At 32.1% G+C, this 20,005-nt stretch overlaps 1 protein-coding gene across 1 annotated transcript in view; it reads left to right on the top strand.

Moving 5' to 3' along the window:
- The first annotated feature begins 3,495 nt into the window (after nucleotides 1-3,495).
- The window catches only part of LOC127846382 (protein big brother-like), a 62,241-nt gene continuing 45,731 nt past the window's right edge, over nucleotides 3,496-20,005 (top strand). The window contains exons 1-5 of the mRNA XM_052377592.1: nucleotides 3,496-3,688; nucleotides 3,823-3,909; nucleotides 5,220-5,339; nucleotides 8,892-9,008; nucleotides 14,578-14,697. Of these exons, the coding sequence (XP_052233552.1) occupies nucleotides 3,530-3,688; nucleotides 3,823-3,909; nucleotides 5,220-5,339; nucleotides 8,892-9,008; nucleotides 14,578-14,697 (603 nt within the window). The 5' untranslated portion in view covers nucleotides 3,496-3,529. The remainder of the gene's footprint in view (nucleotides 3,689-3,822; nucleotides 3,910-5,219; nucleotides 5,340-8,891; nucleotides 9,009-14,577; nucleotides 14,698-20,005) is intronic.

The following is a 20,005-nucleotide window of genomic DNA, read 5'->3' as shown; positions in this document are numbered from 1 at the left end:
TATCTAACTATCTTAACCCACTGTCACATGTCACAGAATTAGAAGTTATAATATTGTGTCTAGTCAGAAAGATGTAATAAGGTAAAATGTAATAACAAAATAAAATGAAGACAAGAACATTCACATATTTAGCCTTCGTCTGGAGGTACTGTACTTCAGTTTAATGATGTATTTGATCTTACATGTTTTTATGTTTCTCTGTATGCACAGTGCCATATTCAAAAGACAAGTGCATGCCACTTTAAAAAATATCACAAACGTTAAACTTGAAATTGTGTCGCCATTTCGGAACTCGATATGTCATCGAAGATGTCGTTTTAATAAATAATTATGTATTTACTTGTTGTTAATAAAATTTGTAAACCAACACGTGTGACGGTAAATGCCAAAAAGTAGGTTAAAAACCAATTGAAAGACGCATCAATCCTCACACTTACCAGAATTAATTACTAGCACACTTAAGTGCATAAAAATTGACTTCGTACGCAAATGTCTTTCAAATTCAAATTAAAAAGAAATAAAAGACAGTTTTGATTCGATTAACCGGTAATTGCAAACTCATTATTCAATGCTTTATGATGCAAAAGAGAAACAGCATAACAACTTTCTGGGGCAGAACAAGTAAGTAAATGCAATGTAACCTAATTCATTCTTGCAATTGTTTATGCAAAAAATATGTCATTGTAACCTAATACTTCAATACTTAAAACGTATTTTATTTCCAAAAGCAAATAATGAAATAGTACAAATATATTAATTAAAGGACAAATTATCCAATGACCTATTATGCAATAAAGAAATAGAATAACAACTTTTTGAGGAACGACGAAAAAACGAGCATCGTATGAGCTGCGTCATGCGAAAATGGGTTTTATGCCGAATGCGGTCAGGATAGGACCAGACCAATCTGCGCAGTGGCACAGTCTGGTAAGGAGCTTTGATGTCGCTACATCAGGCCACGAAACATTGCGTTACTTTAAAGCGGACAAGATAGCACCTGAACACTCTGCGTTACTTTGCAGTCCGTTCTGGAGCTAAGCTGGTCGCATATGACTTTGACCCATTTCCAGACGAAGCGAATCATAGTGCTGACTCCAGGTCATCGTAATGGATTTCATAACAAAAAAAAACAACGTTTTGCAGGGTGTAAAAATCCCGTTTAATGTTGTAAACGTATATGCAAAACTATTATAAAAAAAGCAACAACAGCATATTTTCATTTTTTATGTATCATATTTATTGTTGTATGCAAAAACAATACTGTTAAATCGCCTTAACGTTTCGTCCCAAATTTATTATGTGCACTTAGAAAAGCAATCGGTCTCGTGTTCATGTACAGTTTTTATAAGGACATTACAAATAACACCCCGCTGCGCCCCCGCACGATGATCAGGATACAATAATGATTCGACAAGAATATTAAAATAAAATCTATTCTTTTAAAGACTATGTTGACATGACATAAGCCTTTTGCGGAAAAAGGCAGCAAGAATGTGTTCAGGTTGCAGGCATGTGCAGTATGTGGAGGAGTAGTAATCTTTTTATGTTTTTGAGTCTACCCATCCTATATAATAAACCGGGGCTCATGCACTCTTTGTTCATGAGAGGCGTGTTTTCATGCTCAGCCTTTTTGATAGAAATGCGGGTTTAAAATCTCGTTGTAAACAAGTTTTTAACAATATTTTGTTATCACACCTACAGTTTAGAAACTTTAGTATTCTCCAAGACGCAGTCATAATAATCAAAAGTACATAAAAATTGACTTCGTATACAAATGTCTTTCTGATTCAAATTAAAAAGAAATAAAAGACAGTTTTGATTCGATTAACCGGTAATTGCAATCTCATTATTCAATGCTTTATGGTGGAAAAAAGAAACTGCATAACAACTTTCTGGGGCAGAACAAGTAAGTAAATGCAATGTAACCTAATTCATTCTTGCCATTGTTTATTGCAAAAAATATGTTATTGTAACCAAATACTCAAATACTTAAAACAAATTTTATATCCAAAAGCAAATACATTTGTAATGCAATTGTACACATATATTAAAAGTATGCAATAAAGTAACAGAATAACAACTTTCTGAGGCACGACGAAAATAGTAGCATCGTATGAGCTGCATTATGCGAAAATGGGTTTTATGTCAAATGCGGTCAGGATAGCTCTAGACCAATCTGCGCATACGAACAGTCTGGTAAGGAGCTTTTTCCCTTTTTGTCCCTACACCAGGCCACGAAACGTTGCGTTACTTTAAAGCGGACAAGATAGACCCTTACCACTCTGCGTGACTTTGCAGTCTTTTCTGATGCTAAGCTGGTCGCATAAGACTTAGACCGATTTCCCAGACGATGCGAATCATATAGTGCTGACTCCAGATCATCGTAGGATTTCATGACAAAAAAAACATTTTGCAGGGTGTAAAATCCCGTTTAGTAATTTGGACGTATATATATGCAATAACTATTGTAAACAAAAACATATTATCATTGTCCATGTATCAAAGTTATTTTTTATGAAAAAATATACATACTGTTGACTCGGCTTTTAAAACGTTTTCCCCGAATTTGTTATGTGATTTTAGTAAGCCTCCGGCCGCGTGTCCAGGTACAGATTTTATTAGGACATTACAAATTACACCCCGCTAAATTCCCGCATGATGATAAAATAATGTTTTGACAATAATATTATAATACAATCTATTTGAAAGACTATGTTGACATGACATAAGCCGTTTGCGGACAAAACAGAAGCAAGAATTTGTTCAGGGTGCAGGCATGTGCAGTATGAGCAATTTTTATGTTTTTTTTTTAAAGTCTACCAATCCTCTACAATAAACAATTGCTCATTCACTCTTTGTTCATGAGAGGCGTGTTTTCATGCTCAGCCTTTTTGATAGAAATGCGGGTTTAAAATCTCGTTGTCAACAAGTTTTTGACAATATTTTGTTTTTACACCTAACAATTTAGAAAATTTAGTATTCTCCAAGACGCAGTCAAAATAATCAAAACAACATCATCGTGATCGATAATTGTATAAAGATCATATGCATTTTTCTAATGTTAGTCAATATTTAGGCGTAAACAAACTTTTAATAACACGTTTTACAATAACATCTGTTGTTTTACACCACGCAAACAACTATCAAAACATTCGTTCCACTGAAATACGCTAACAGCACTCAATTACCCACTCGTAGTAAAATAAATCTCACGGTATTCAGGTCAGACAATCCCTACAATGGAAGACTAATGAATATTCATCATCTGTGACGTATGCAACACCTTATTTGGAACATGATAATAATATTTATTTCAATCAATTAGCATACTCGTTCTCATTGGTCGATATATGTTCTGACGTAAATACCCATCATCTCCGTAAGATACGGATTTTACCGAATGTTACCATATATGGCAATTCGGAAAAATCCGTAAATCGTACGATTTCTCACGGAGTATTTTTATCAGCCAATCATATGAGAGGTTAAGTCATACACGAGTCACAGCGTATTTTGTTCAGTAAGTTGAATGAAGTGTCTCAGTTTAAGCATGTTGCCATTTGAAACGGACACAGTGATCGGACAAGTTACTAAAAACTTTTATAGAGTCATGCCAAGAGTTGTTCCTGACCAACGACAAAGATTTGATAACGATGAATTGTTTAGAAAACTTGCGCGAGATGGGGAGGTCAGTTTAATTAAAATCACCCGGAAGTTTAGTTTCGTTAACGCGGAGTTTAATTTTTACATAATAAAGGTGGTGGAATAATACTATTGTGGATTACTTGTTGTGAGGATATATATAATATAATTTATTTTCAGGTAAAGTACACAGGATTCAAAGATAGACCTTTAGAAGAAAGACAGTTGAGATTTCAAACGGAATGTCGAGAGGGCCATGCGGATCTAGTAAGTATATTACAGCTCAGCGCTTAACGCAGATATACATGTACACTACTTGCTTTATAAATTGTAGGTATTTCACGGTATATTAGCCATGAATAACGAATGGGATTGTCATGTATGCTATAAATGCGAGATATTAATAGCGAGTGATAATTTAAATGAAGAAGCAAATACATGTACTCATTATTGTGATTTAAATAAAAGTTACAACTATTAACATGATGTTGCTACGCGGAACAAAATGTACTTTTCGTGGAAAGAAAAACGTACGTCCGCAATTAATTATCGCTCACGTTTTGAACTCTATTTACACTTAACTTACGTCGGCGTTTAACATTATTTCGTTCATATAATGAATTGTGTATATAACATACACATCAAGGTATTTACAAGGAAAAAAACACACAGTGCCGTTTTTATGTAGAAATTTATCAAAGTTTAAGTTACTATATTTTCTGTGTTTATTCTCTATGTTCTGTTTGTATTAATTTTTCCTTTTAGCTGGTCACAATACATAGACTTAATCGGCATTTATCAATCAAATATTAGTGCATGTAAACATAATACATGCCGAGTATAAAACTATATATTGTCCTTAAGAATCGTTTCTTACTTCCGCTCTTATTAGCCATTCAATAAACAATAATATTTCACGCAGAAAGGCAGCTCCTTTGTCAATTCTGTTCCGCTTGTCGGTATCAAACAATTGTAGCACAAATCTCGATAATCTTTATCATATGTTAGCCAAAGTTAAATAAATTGTACTACTTTATCATGATTGAATTCCGGAAAAACAACCGGTTCATAAAAAATTATTGAATGTAATAATATGATAAATTAAATATATAATACACTTAGAACACGTGTATGACATGTAAATTACATGCAGTAAATTTGAGTATTTACTTTTTCTAATTAATTAAAAAATGATCGCGCTTTTGTTGTTTGTAAGAAGAAACAAAGCTAATCTTGAATTAAATATGTTATGTATAAAGCGAGATTTGGTAACATGTTTTTACTACATAATTTAGAATACGCTTTTAATGGTGTACGTGAATACAGCGTACGTTTGGGTATTTCTGCCGGCAAAACGATTTTGCTATCCTCGCGTGCACGTATGTAACGTGAAAAAGAGAAACTGACGATAAAATCATTGGTATTGTTGGTCCCTGTAGCAAACACAACATAAAGTATCACATTAGACCATTCTATCAAAGTGTTAATTATTTAAATCTACATTTTATTTTTAAGCACTATTTTCTGATACGATCTTGTTTAAAAGTTATAATTGTTTTTATTATAAATATTTTCAGGCGTTTGTTGCCACAGGATTAAATCTTCATTTAGAATTCACATCTAATTCATGGTCAGAAAATCCCGACGACAGATTGGCAACGTCAGATTTTGTGGATTTCGACAGGGAGCCAGGCAAGGTAAAATATTCGTCATTGTCGTTGTTGACATAAAAAAAATCCGTCAATATAACGTTTCCTATCGCTTACATTCGCCGCAGTGTCAGACATAATATGTTCGTGAATGTAATGAACAGTTCATCAAATATTTGTCGTCATATTTTACACGATTTCCGACAATAGTTCAAATGTTTGATACGGGTGATTTTTTTAAACGGACCCAACTTTAGACATTAATCCGGTATTTAAAGACATCTTTTTATCAAATGCAAATATAAATACGTTCAAAAAATCAAATATTTTTGTTGACGCGCCTTTTCAGACTATTAAATGTCCAGGACATTATGGTTTAGTCGGAATCATCTATTACTTTACAACAGTTGACTTGCATGTATATGTTCGTAATGTTATATTACGTAACGAGCAATAATCGAATGATAAATTATAAATACTAATGTTCTCGACGAATTTGAAGAATTAAAAAAAAAATACCGTTAAACAATAGTTGGAGGACATATTAAACAACGTCGTCGCTTAGCATTAGTATCGCTGAAAGCGGCAGGCTATTCATAACCATACAACTCCGTCAAGAGGCGCCGCATGCAGCGTTATTCTCCCTTGATTAGACTCTTTAGACGTTGATTCGTAAAAACGACGGCCGTTATATTATATTAAATATTAAAATATCCTTTATTGAACGAATGGCAATGCTTTATATTTTTGTGTTGCAAGTTGATCACGAGTATTCGTTGAGAGTTTGATAATGTAAATGTGGAAAGTACACAAGCAAAACCTTAACTCGTTTTGCTTGTACAACGTTTTGAAAGCATTCGGTTAAAGAGATCTTTTCACGGTTTGGTAAATTGACAACATTGAAAAAAGTTGTTTCAGATTCGCGTTTTAGTTATGAAATTTGTGAGGAAACAGTATTACTGAACATTTACCAGAGTCCAATATAGCCATTATATGTATCTTTTGACAATTTGAAAACCTAAAAATTAAAAAGCGTTGCAACGCGAAACGATTGAATAATTTGGAGAGTTCTGTTGTTGTCGTTTAAATTTACGAAACTACGAAGATTGCTTATAAAAGGTATAAAATACTTTTTCCGTGTATACTCGGCGGAATAGTCGAGAGGGCTTGAGCGCTTTTACTTCAGACTAACTCCAGGACTCCGGGGGTCACTGGTTCGAGCCCTGGTACCGGCTACTTTTTTCCTTGTTTTAATTTTATTCTTGATTTTTTACTGGAGCTTTTAAGATCCAATGTTTACATTTATCAATATAAAGCATTTAATGACAAACTTCAAAATATGCCAAAATCTGTGAAAAGGCCCCTTTAAAGCAAAGTTACATAATAATTAATAAAACGATATTAAAGTCACTATCACGCTCACCAATACATACGGCTACTGTATTATGCTATATAAAAACATTCGACAACAAGTAGTACCATACGATGGTTAATTACAATAGGAAGACCCTAAAAACAAGTAACATTAATGTAAAAACGTTAAATTACAAGCATTCGGCAAGTTTTAAGCATCTAAATATCTAAATATCGTTCCACGATGTAATCTACTTTCGCTTTCGAGTCAGGATCGGATTCATTCGGGTTGCGTTCATTTGCATAATTTATACAAGCCATTTTCGCATTCGCTAAGTTCCATTTACCCATAATTCATTTTGATTTCACAGAATGATTATTAATGAGAGCTACGTCATGCTTCCGACGCTTACCGTATCCAATCTCGTGTTCGCCCGTAAATGTTCGGATATTTCACGGGAGATATAAATGGAATTATTTGTGGCCACAAAAAATAAAAACGAGCATTTTGTATCTCGTTAAATCAATTCTACCAGACAACATCTAACGTTGAAATTTTGCAATTTGCTAAAAGGAACATTGATTTTTTTATGGGTTAGCTTTATTTAACGAAATATTCGATATTTTTGAGCGTGATTGTTACTTTAAAGTAATCAAACTATTGTATATTTTTATTAGAACCGTCGCATACACGAAAGCGATTCGAGTTCAAAGATGGTTATGGAATGATTAACTACTTTACGTCATAAATCTTACGGGTGATCTTTAATTGGACGACAAACTACTGTTGAAAAGTTAATAACACGACGGGTTGTCCGTTGAGTGTGAAATAAAAATGAAAAGTCGCACGTGCGGTGCTTTTTTTTCTATTGTTTTGGTAATAGGGGTTGCGTAATATGAAGTGTTCCTAACGGTATTAACAGGGACCTTTTGATCGCTTTTTGACTCGCTAGTCAGTGAATTCAACAATTTCTTTTATAATTGATTGACTTGCCCCTTACATCTGGTCATGGAAAAGGCAATATGTTACGACCCGATGGAACAATTTATTTTAATTACGCGACAATTTGAATGAATTGTTGAAAATCTGTTTGATTTTTGCATGGAATCTCGGTAAAATGAATTTCACGATTTCGCGATAAAAAAGCTCGTCGATTCACGCACGACGTTTGACTTATGGACTAACTGAACTAGAAAGGTAACTCAGTTGTTGAGAAATGAAAATGCACTGGCATCGCAACCTTTTAAATTGAGTATCCATATGTTCGGGAACAATAGTTCATGTATCTGAGTCACCCTCCGATAGTATGTACGGGTGTAATTGGTATTGCAGACTTCATCTTAGTACCGCGCGTATTTTTTAAATAACATGATACGTGATTCGTATGAATATAGTAAAGAGTTGAAGATGAAAAATAATTTAAGGTGAACATTTAAGCGCCTTCATTAAGTTCCTATAAGGAATCGGCGTGTGCATTATGAGTGTTTCATGTAAAATGTTCTGTAACCGACGAACCAGCAATAACACTTTTTTGTCGGAAGCGAGCAAAACAATGACCAGCATGAATATGTCATTTTATTGTGGAAAAAAATCTATTCCAAAATGCAGTTCAATTATTAGAAATATATATCAAATGGATCTTTGAAGAGGGGCGGGGATAACTTCAGTTAAAATCCGAGAAAACCCCTTCTATTCTAGCTTGTCGTTGCTATTTCCTTTAATTTTCGATCAATTAAAATTACAAGATTACAAAAAATAAAGTTCAAGCAGCACTGACCGATATATTTTTTATATCGTGCCTTTAATTAGTTGTAAGAAAATTAGAATAGTAGAATAGACTTTGCCCACCTGTGAAAATGTTAATTTAAAGGGCATTGTCACCGCGTTTAAAAAACTACGTCATTCGGAACTACTCATTATGGCGTTACGCGTTATAATGGCGTTTGCTACTGCATGTTCATTCATTTCCACATCTGAAATAGTTTAAATTAAAATGTTTGTTTTTTGTAAATAAGAGAAAATCATAATATGTCCGATTTGATATTTTACGAATCGAAACCGACATATCATTTACGTCATCGGATATGTCAAGTGAATGCACGTGGCCGGTTTTTGATTTTTGATTAAACCTTTATAAAATTGATAACAGTGTCTTTTTGATTGATAATAATAAATTAATAATATTTCTTAAGTTATATGTCATGTATATGATGTGCACTGCAATTTACACTTCCATAATCTTTCAGGTTCACTTAAAATCACAGTTTATTCTCAACGGCGTATGTGTAATATGGCGAGGGTGGGTTGATCTAAACAGATTGGATGGAATCGGTGCAATAGAATATGATGCTGAGAGAGCAATGGTAAGTTTTAATGTCTATTGTTTGCATGTGGGCTGGTAGTTCATAATGTGTACTAACAGAACCGTTCTCTGCAAATGTATCATTTCAATTTAATATATCAGATTGCCTGCACCCTATGAAATATGATATACATTCAGTGTACCAATTTAGATGTATTCTTTATTTGTAAACACATAAAAAATATATTTCACAATATATTTGGCTTTCACATTTACATTTGGCTAATATATTTGTTAATCATAGGTAAAATCCCTCCCTGATTTTTAAAGATATCTTGGCAATGTTAATTTAAAACTGCTTTTATAACCTGGTATACATTTTAAAAGAAATTCTAATGCCTGTAATGCATCTGTATGCTACACAATCCGTGATGAAATATTTCTCACTGGAAAACATAATTAAATAAATACATTTTAAGTGTGAGAATTATTAGTTTTCGACACCAAATTACAAGATGCTTAAAATTGTAACACAAGTGGCAGATTAATTTTATTTCCTATGAAAAACTTAATTAACTAAATAACTTCTAAGGAAAATGCTGACTTTACAGACATTAGATTTAAATATCCTGTTTTATTGCGCCAGTATGGGGACGTGTTATTAAAATCCTTACATTGTCCGTGATGAAAGGATTAAATTAAGCTTTGCATTTAATGAACACTTGCACATTACGACTCAAATGTGCATAAAGATTGTGTACAATTTCACAAGTTCATTTACAAAAGATGTACTTGTCTGCATTATTGGATAAACTCATACAATCTTCTCCCTTTGAAGAGCTCTTCTGTTCAGTCAATTAGAAGGTAGTAAAAGTTGGGTTGTCCGGGAATTTCAAACATGCATTTCCAACATTGCAAGAGGGTCATTTTTAGTCTGATTTGAAAAGGGTTATGGAGCATTATGAATTCACTTTGTTTTGTTGATTTAATTATATATGTTAATGCATACTTCTAAACTTAGAAATACAAATGTTTTTTCTCTTATTTTTTTCAAGCAACATAGAGCTCAATTGCAAAAAAAATGCAATTTTCTAACAATTTAACAGGAACTGCTGATTTTAGTGTAAAAATAATGGCAATTTATTGGCAAGTTTTTAAATGTTTCTCAGTAGGTGATCATTGATTAATATTTGGTTGATTTGTCTTGTGTATGCAGAGCTGCATGGTTTTCACAGCTCAAGGGCTCTAGGTTAGAATCTTCTTGTCCACTTCGACTCTTTCAGGAATAAATGTTTTCAAATTATTTAAGTGCTCAAGATGAAGGTGTGAAAATAACACATGTTTTCCACAAAATAATGCCCATTTCTGGTTTTGGTATGGTTTCTGTGTAATATTTCAAGTGTTTATTTTAGCACAGCAAACACAATTAGCAATTTTGCATACAGATACATCACCACAAGCAAACATTATATGATTGTAGAATTTTACAGATTTGGCTATTTGTCAAAATAGTAATTTGATTGCTAGCAGCATTACCAATCTGTTACCAGACTGCTGTTATATAAATTCCAAAATTAAATTGACATTGTAGTGATCAGTGGTTATAATTACAACAAAGAGAATTTTTTAGTCAGGAAATGTATTTTGATTTTGAATTGCACCATACATGTGCATTAAAAGACATTCTGAATGCAGAATGTTCATAACTTGCTGGATTGAATTTATCATGCAAGCTTTTGAGCCCGTATGTTCCACACTAGTCCGCCATGTTAGGTTTGCAGTCTCGGAAACTGTTCGGTTCTTTGTCCTGGTGTCCATGGAGACGCACAAAGGCATCAGTCTCAGAAGCACGGCACATGTTTGTGGTCTATCTGAATTGCCCATATGCTGATTTCCAAGCAGGCATGTGCACGATAATTTGTTTTCAAGTTCAAATGCATGAGTGTGCCGCATTATCCATAATTCTGCTGCGGAAAAATACCCAGGCGTCAAATACCCAGGCTTCCGTTGTTAGCAAGCTAGTCATCATGACCCCAAAAGCCTGTGTGGGTCATCACTTGGAATCTACAGCTGCCTAATCTGATAAGAATGGCTGATAAGACAATGACATCAGAGTCCTACCTGCACTCTAATAAAACCCCTGCATGATGCTTGCAGAGAAATAACACTTTTTGAGTGCTCTAACCATGTGTCAGCTGCCAATGACTTGCCACCATGGCATGGGTTGCAAGAACATTTGCAGGGAGATTTAGAGAAAGTGGCAATTTTTCCACAGAACAGGAAACAAAAAGACAAAGAAAATCAATACACTATGCAGGAGATCAGTGCTTCAGCTGCTGGTTATGTTTTTCAGGACAATTTGTGTGGTTTGCTTGGCACAATCACTTCTGTGATATGGTAAGCCTGGGCAATATGCAAGGAGCCTGCCAGACTTGATGATCATAGTCATATTTGCTGCAATTAATAATTATGATTGAAATGATGTAACCAGCACCTGAATCTTTGTACAGATTGCTGAAGATGAATTGCCCAAGGTTTGTCATAATAACATGAAGATAATTGGACCAGGAAAGAGGCTTTAAACAGTCTTAGCATAGGCTATTTTGCTGTAAAGCATTGTGCATATTTGTTAGTATGTATTTAAGGAAGTCCATGCATCCATTTAATAAATGCAGATATGTGTAAAGAGTGCAGAGCAAGCCTGTAAGAAGCAAGATTTGCAGTGTCCCAACAGTGTGGTGCAGCCACATTGAAACAGAACTAACTCATACATTGGCCTCCTTTGCATTGCTGCTTGCTCTTACTCAGTTATTGATCCAGTTTTCTGCATCCTGTGCATAAAGATAAAGCAGCCTGCTATTGCAATATGGAGGTTACCAGGGTTTTTCTGGTGTAGGTACTGCTTTTGTAGGAGGAAATAAACTGGGTTCTGTTACTGGAAATTGTGTTTTTAGCATATGCATGTATTTGGGAAGGTCTGATGTGTATAAAAGGTTTGGTTTAGTGAAGTTTCAATTCCATTTTAATGGTTATATTGTGGATTAAATTAGGTTGACAGTGAGGTTTTCGTCAGATGCTTTGCTTAGGTTGTAAAGGTCTGCGAGTTTGTTTAGACAAGAGGCTCTTGTAAACTGAAAAGTAATAATAATAATAATAATATTATTATTACTAAATAATAGCTTAAAGACTGTGGTGTTTTGTATGTATTGCTATTTATAATGGGAATGACAACACAGTTCAATATTTGATGTCCCTCTAAATTGTAAACTGGCACATAGGACTCCTATCTGTACACATCTGGATTGGGGTTTGGAATACTGATTGTATGTTTATGTCAGGTTTTCTGTCTATTTGTATCGTCACACTATATCTTAGTAAATTCTTTTTGCTGTATTAGTAAATATTTACTTTTTTTAAAGTTCATTAATATGTAAACATGTTACCTATTGTTGTCTTATGTGTAACCTTTTAAAAATAAACAAATAATTTCTTATGCCAGAATATAGCATATTAACATGCGTTTAGTATGCAAAAAAATATTCCATGTTTTGGTAGTTGTATAAAAATTATTTTGCTTGGTTTTTTTCGTTCTGTTTCTTGTTTTTTTTTAAATAAAACTTATTTTTAAGAAGGTGGGTGAACTTTATTTTTCAAGTTATTGACATTCGTCTGAGTTAGGGAGTTTCACTTCTTTAAAATCTGAACAATTGACTTGATTATAAATTCAGTTTAAACTAAATGGGTCTAATTTTAAATATTGCTATTAAAAAAAATACAATGTCATTTAAAGTGATGAAATTTTAATGGCAACCACAGTGTGTGTGTGCCATGCTGTGGTAATTTGTATGGAACGCAGCAAATTTGACTTCAAACTGTATTGTATGAAGATGATAAATGAAAAAGTGAAAACAAAATGTGTGTGTGTGTGTTTATCTGATGACATTTTTATTCTAATTGTTGAAGTATTATCAAAGGTGGGTTAAGATACCTTCATCTTTATAAACCATAGGAGTCTCTTGTGCTTTTCAGCATCTTCAAAAATGTTAGTATACAAGGACCTGTAGAGTGGTCTTGAAATTGGGCCTGTATGAAAGGTTTCCTTTGCAGTAAAAATGGGTTCATTTTTCTTGTTAGTCATGCTTTCTAATAATCATGATCTCCAGTTAAAAAACAAACGGCCAAGCTCATAGAACAAAACAAATGGGGACTAATTATTTGACAATGGAGATTGTGGTTGAACATTATGTTTATGGGAGGATATACTTATATAAAGTGCAGGGTCATGATAGCCAAATTTTTATATTTGTTTTTTGTCGTTATTAACAATAATTATTGTTCAAGTCATCTCTGCTTTGCCTGATGTGATTTTCTTTGAATATTAAATGAGTATTAAAGCTTATGTCTAGGAATTCAAAGTTACAGTGACACAAGTGTTGTTAAATAGTAAGGATCCAGACGAAATTCCAAATGCAGATAAACGATGTTCTCTATAACCAGGTTTTCTCGTTTTCATATCTCATTAAAAATAATTGTTTAGTTTCACACCTAACCTTTGTTTAAGTTTGAATATTGTCTAGCCTTACTCTCTACAATTAGTGTGTGAAGTATTAATACATTTATTCACCAGCTTTGCAAGACTTGCAGATCGATTTTAAAGGGGCCTTTTCACAGATTTTGGCATGTTTTGAAGTTTGTCATTAAATGCTTTATATTGATAAATGTAAACATTAAATTTTAAAAGCTCCAGTAAAAAATCAAAAATAAAATTTTAAAAAGGAAAAAAAAGTAGCCAGCAGCAGGGTTTGAACCAGTGACCCCGGGAATCCTGAAGTAAAAACGCATTAGCCAACTGAGCTATCCTGCCAAGCATACATATGATGCGTATTTAATATGTTATATAAGCAATCTTCGTAGTTTCACAAATTTTAACGACAAAAACATCACTCTCCAAATTATTCAATCGTTTCGCGTTGCAACGCTTTATAATTTTTAGGTTTTTAAATCGTCAAAAGATGCATATAATGGCTATATTAGACCATGGCAAATGTTTAGTAATACTGTTTCCTCACAAATATCATAACTAAACCGAAAATTTGCGAATCTGAAACAACTTTTTTCAATTTTGTCAATTTACCAAACCGTGAAAAGATCCCTTTAAATGTAGTGAATTCACTGCTTACATTGCCGACCTTTTCCTTGCCATTTTGGGGAAAAATGCAATTTCAAGATTGGGAATTTTTTCTCGCTAAAAGTCCACTGATTTGGGAAAAATTAATTTAATATAACTATAATAATTCTAATTTGAAGAACAAAATCATATAAATTATAGTTATATGCTCTGTTAGATGTTATTGAAATAGATTTGAAATACAATAATTATTAGAAGCTTCTTTCTAAAGAAAAAAAACTTTTTTGAGTGGGATTTTTTTTTTTTAATTGGGATTTTTTTACAATATCGGTTTAGGAATGGGTCCGTTAAATGGACTGGTAGAAAGGCCAGGAAAAGGCCTGTATTGGTGTTATACTCATTTGCTATTTCCAGAAAGATTAAAATTCATATAAGGCAATCTTAAAGTTTGTACCATTCATAACACTGTTAATATTTGGATTTTATCCATTTCTAATTGCAGATAGAAAACAATTCCTTACAGCAGCAAATAGATCACTATAATAGACAGTTGCGAGATTTCGATGACCGCCAACGCCGTTACCAAGAGGAACAAGAGCGTAGGGCCGAGGCAGAGGCGGAGGTAGTACAAGCATTGCTAAATTTTTCGGAAGATCGAAAATCCTAGTGGCACGTAAATTGTGTTGTTATGTGGTTACGCTTTTAATGATTTTTAGCTTCTTTCCAATGAAGTGCAGTTTAAGATCACAACAGTCATTCTTATTCAGTCAAGTGAATTAGGTCAAGTTATTATTATTTGTGGGTTTCTTCCCATGAAAAATTGGTACTGAGCAAAGTCACTGTAAGTTAGAACTTTCACAACATAAGGACGACTAAAAGATGAGTGAATTTCTCTGTATTTTCTTATCGAATTGAAACCATGGATAATCTTGGAAGAAGGGTATTGGGTCTTTCATCTTAACACACAGCGCTCTCAGCAAAAAAATAATTAACAGTGTCACAATGGCAATACAATATCGGACATAGGGCAATCAGTAACGGTTGTATATATTATGGAATGTTATACTCTGTCTGTAAATACATAGATCTCAGGATGAATGAATTTTTTGTACTAAGCTTGGATTGGTAGCAATACAGATTTCAAATATACTATTCAATTTAACATTTTGTGATTTTGTTATTTCACTAATTGTGCAAGCAATTGATTAATATTGGAATACAAATATACTTATTATTGGAATGTATAAGCTGTATGAAGTCCAAAATTACAAATTAATTTTGTATAAAAAGCTTTTTACAAACCATACACTATTAATTATTTGAGAATTGTCATGGCAACATACATTTTTATAGATTGATAATTTTGTTAAAGGTTTTAAACATTTCTTTACCAAAATATACCATCCTATTTAATTACTTTCCTAAATTATTTAGTCATGTACTGTTCTGAAATAATATATGAAATCTTGTAAAACAAAATAAAACAGAAAACATGTGCTAAAACTGCTAAATATATTTGGTACGTACGTAAACATTAATTTTAATTAATAACAATGCTCATAGAAACATCTGTTTAGGTCATCTTTATGCCAGAGTAACTATGATAGTATTATTTGATTTTACATGTTTATATTATTAATAGTTAAGACTTTTAATGTTTTGTTATTCTTTGCAAAATTATGTAATATTTACTTATGCATGAATGTTGAATGTGCTTTAGATATTATTTATCTTGTTCAATGTGCATGCTTTAACAAGTACACAAGACCATTACCCTAATTTTGGAGAATATTTTAATTTTCTCAGAAAGTCTCTAAATAAAATCATACTTGGTAGAAATATACTAATAATTAAAGGTTTCCTCTCCTTTTACTGTTTGGAAACTATTTTGTTTTAAAAACATATTGAGCAATGACTGATGAGAAAAATAGCAGAATTGATTATTTCATCATTGTATTGGTTTATTTTCAAAAACTTGTTATTTGTTATTTATCCATATATTTAAAGAAGACTAGAAAACAAAACTTTTTTATGTCCCCGGATCGAATGATCGGGGGTATATTGTTTTTGGCCTTTCTGTCATTCTGTCTCAAAACTTTAACCTTGGTTAAAGTTTGATACCTTTTGCAATATTGAAGAAAGCAACTTCATATTTGGCATGCATGTGTATCTTATGGAGCTGCACATTTTGAGTGGTGAAAAGTCAAGGTCATCCTTCAAGGTCAAAGGTCAAATATCATTGTATTTTTCTTTCCTAAAACTTTAACCTTCGTTAAAGTTTGGTCATAACTTTTTGAATATTGAAGATAGCAACTTGATATTTGGTATGCATGTGTATCTCATGGAGCTGCACATTTTGAGTGGTGAAAGGTCAAGGTCATCCTTCAAGGTCAAAAGTAAACAAATACAATCCAAGGGAAGCAATAAGCTTTAAAAGGGAGATAATTTCTAAACCTGCCAAATGATATATTGAAATTTTATCTCAAAGGGCGCAATAGGGGGCATTGTGTTTCTCACAAACACATCTCTTGTTTCAAATTATCATACCCAAAACAAGAAAAAAAAACATTTTAAAAAGTTATGCAATTAAATGCCATAGAAAAATGTTTTACAGTTTTGGCTAGTATGTTTTAGGCATGTGTGTACCAACCAATTTGTTATGTTATATTCTCAGGGTCTTTTGTAGTTGTTATTTTCTGGTTAGATTTTAAATGTTGTTATCTAGTTACACATTTTATTTTAATGTTGTTTATCAAGCTTTTGTCCCTTCTTAGTGTAGAACTTATTAACAGGTCTTGAATAATTTCCAACTGGAACCGGAAAATTGTGGATTTTCATCTTGTTTCTGGTAAAATTCAGTTGTCACGTTTATGGAACAGATAACAAAAGTCCTTCAACTTCAAAGAATTTAAAAATTACCTAACTCTTTAGTCACGAAGAAAGTAGTTAACATAATATAGAATTTCTAGGATTTATATTAAGTTTCAAACTGGATAAGAAAAATCCAGTTTAAAGTCAAAGTTGTATGCATCGGATATACTTAAAAAAATGTTGCTGTGCGAATCACAATATCATTTGCAAGTTGTTAAAAAAACATTCTTATTTAAAATATATAATTGTCATATGATTATTACAGCAAGATCTCCTTGACTAAACCAACTGAAAGTACACACCTCATTTATTGTAAAATGTAAACAACAACACACCAATCTTCTATATAAGTATTCAAGAAAATAAGTTGTTATGTTGTTATTAATGTTTTATGCCGTAATTGATGTTTGACATTCAAAAGACGCATGAGAAATAAACAGATAACTTCCCATAAATAACTAGAAAAGACATTAATGTCACCTGTAGAAACTATTGAAATCTGGTATCAGTTACTGAGTAAGAAAAAACTTTGTTGATAATTGAACGTTGTCAAATAATAGTGTAATGTAGAAACTGTTTAAAATCAGGTCAAAGTAAACCATGCTCATATACAATTTTCATAATGGATATGAAATTTGGAACCACTGTTTACACTATAATTATATCTAATAAAAGTTATAAAAAATAGTGTGTAACAGTAGTTTTTGCTGAACAGTTCCGTTATCAGACATGACTTAGGTACTCAACCATTGTATTGGCACTCAACCATTGTATAACTGGTACTGGTTTACTAGTACCGGTATATTTTATCACAAATATTTGATACATGACATATGTACAGATGTATTTATTATGTTTTACTTTTGTATATGTAAATATATATCTCAGTTGTTTATATTGTTGCTTGTACTGAACATGTTCTCTAGTGAATAAAAAGGGAAGAATTTGTAACTTTCACTGTTGTTGTTGTATCATTTCCCAGGCCATAATTGTCATGATGTCGTGAGATAAATTACATTGTGAAATGGTGAAGACTGATATTTTGTGAGTGCTTCAACATTTCCTCTACTTATTATAGTGCCTTATATATGTTTTAATATTAATTGTTCTATTGTTCCATGCCATTTATATTTAGAATGAGATTAATTTGAATTATTTGCATCACTTTTTCCACAACACTTATTAAATTTTACTTTATGCCAGCTTGCATAGGTTATAATTAAGACATTTTAATCAGAAATTTTAAAAGCATAGTGCAAATAGCCTTATTTAAAATTGATTTCAAAAGGAGAATTTTTTTCAAATAAATTTAGGAATTCATAATATAAAATGAAGAATAAGATAATGGAATTAATAATAAGAGGTCTCACCATGGTGACATATTGAATACCAAATGTTTTTGCTTTAACATTTTAATCATTGTTGACACTTAAGTGTTTTGATTGTGTACAGTCTTGTTAATGTATACGGTTTTAAAATTGTTTTGTTTATTTGATCTTGTGCCAGTATAAGTTAAAGTGCATTTAATTATGCTTCATTTGTAGTGCATCCTTTAATTGCTTTGTAAGAGGGTCAAACTATTTTTGTTTTAATTCCATTTCATAATTAATATAAATTGGATTTATTAAAATTTATCGAGTTTTGTGTTGCAAAACAGCATTTTTTTTATTTTATTGTTTGTAAAGATTATCTTCCATATATGTGATGACAACTCAATATGCATATATTTGTTGCATAACACTCAAATGAATTATAAGCATTTGTCTTCATTTTTTTAATGTTGATGTGCAAAATGATTGAGAGGTTTCCAAAATGATTTATGTAGTAATATCTAAACAATATTTTCAGTAGGTGCGCAAGGCAAACAAATGTGCGTTTAATGACAATTACATATCCTGCAAAGTGGACCATTGCAGAATCTTTATGAACTAATTTATGGTAATTGTAATGTTAATTGTATCAAGAAGTTATAAATCATGGAAGTCTAGGCACTATCAATTACGTTCAGATAAATTCACATGCAAAACAATTTAATATCATATTAAAATATTATGGATGATAATTTATAAAAGCAATAAATATTGTGCATAGAAGCTCTTGGTGACAAAATATGAGGACAATTTGCGTTTTGTTACTGGTTTCTTAGGAGTCTTCATCATAATTACTCACACAGATGTATGTCTGTTTAAACAACTTGTAATATCTGCACAATTTAAAGAAGCAGTTCTAGAAAATTTTGAACTGCCATGATTAAATATGGACATTTTATATGTTCTCTCTATTGAATAGATGGTGATGTCTGCAGTAAACTGTATTTATATGAGATAATATCTCGTCATATCAAGAGCCTTCTAGCACAGAAATTATGAATGCTTTTTGTAAGTTGTCAGTTTAAGATGAATTTTATTGCATTTTATAAACAATGGCTTTAACTGAAATCAAGTGCAGGTTGAATACAGATAGCATGAAGAATGTAGGCAATACAATGCAATTACATCAAACTGTTGGCACAGTACATATTATGATATTTTTATTGTTTATGATTGCCATATCTTGAATTTTTATCAAATTATAATGAAAATGGAAGTTTCATCCATTCAAATGTATTGTGTATTATATAATTTTTTGTTGTTTTGCGATAATTCAGTATCCAATTCATCTTTACTTGATCAATACCAGTTTTTCTGTTGTATAGTAATGTTTTGGTTCTGATGTTTTGTTTACAAGAAAGGTTTCAATGTGCATCCTTGTTTAGTGTCATCTTCATCGTAAGCTTGTTACTATGTAAGTCTAAGGAGGTTTCCTTTAATTTACTCAAACTGCTTAAATATGCATAAAACACAGCTGTATTGACACCATATTGTTCTGTAGTTTTTTCTGCATACATCCTCTCCAAAAAAATGTTTCATCAATTCACTAGAAAAACAATAAACTTACACTTGAATGCACTTACATGTGTTTTTTTTTAATTATAAGCTTTATTTTTTTTAAAGAAAGTACACTTTAAACACACTTGAGATGTAATAATACAGGGAAATGAAAAAATGATACACTGTATT

This window comes from Dreissena polymorpha, chromosome 9, assembly GCF_020536995.1.
Source record: "Dreissena polymorpha isolate Duluth1 chromosome 9, UMN_Dpol_1.0, whole genome shotgun sequence".
Taxonomy (NCBI): Eukaryota; Metazoa; Mollusca; class Bivalvia; order Myida; family Dreissenidae; genus Dreissena; species Dreissena polymorpha.
This window is presented reverse-complemented; position numbering and strand designations above follow the sequence as displayed.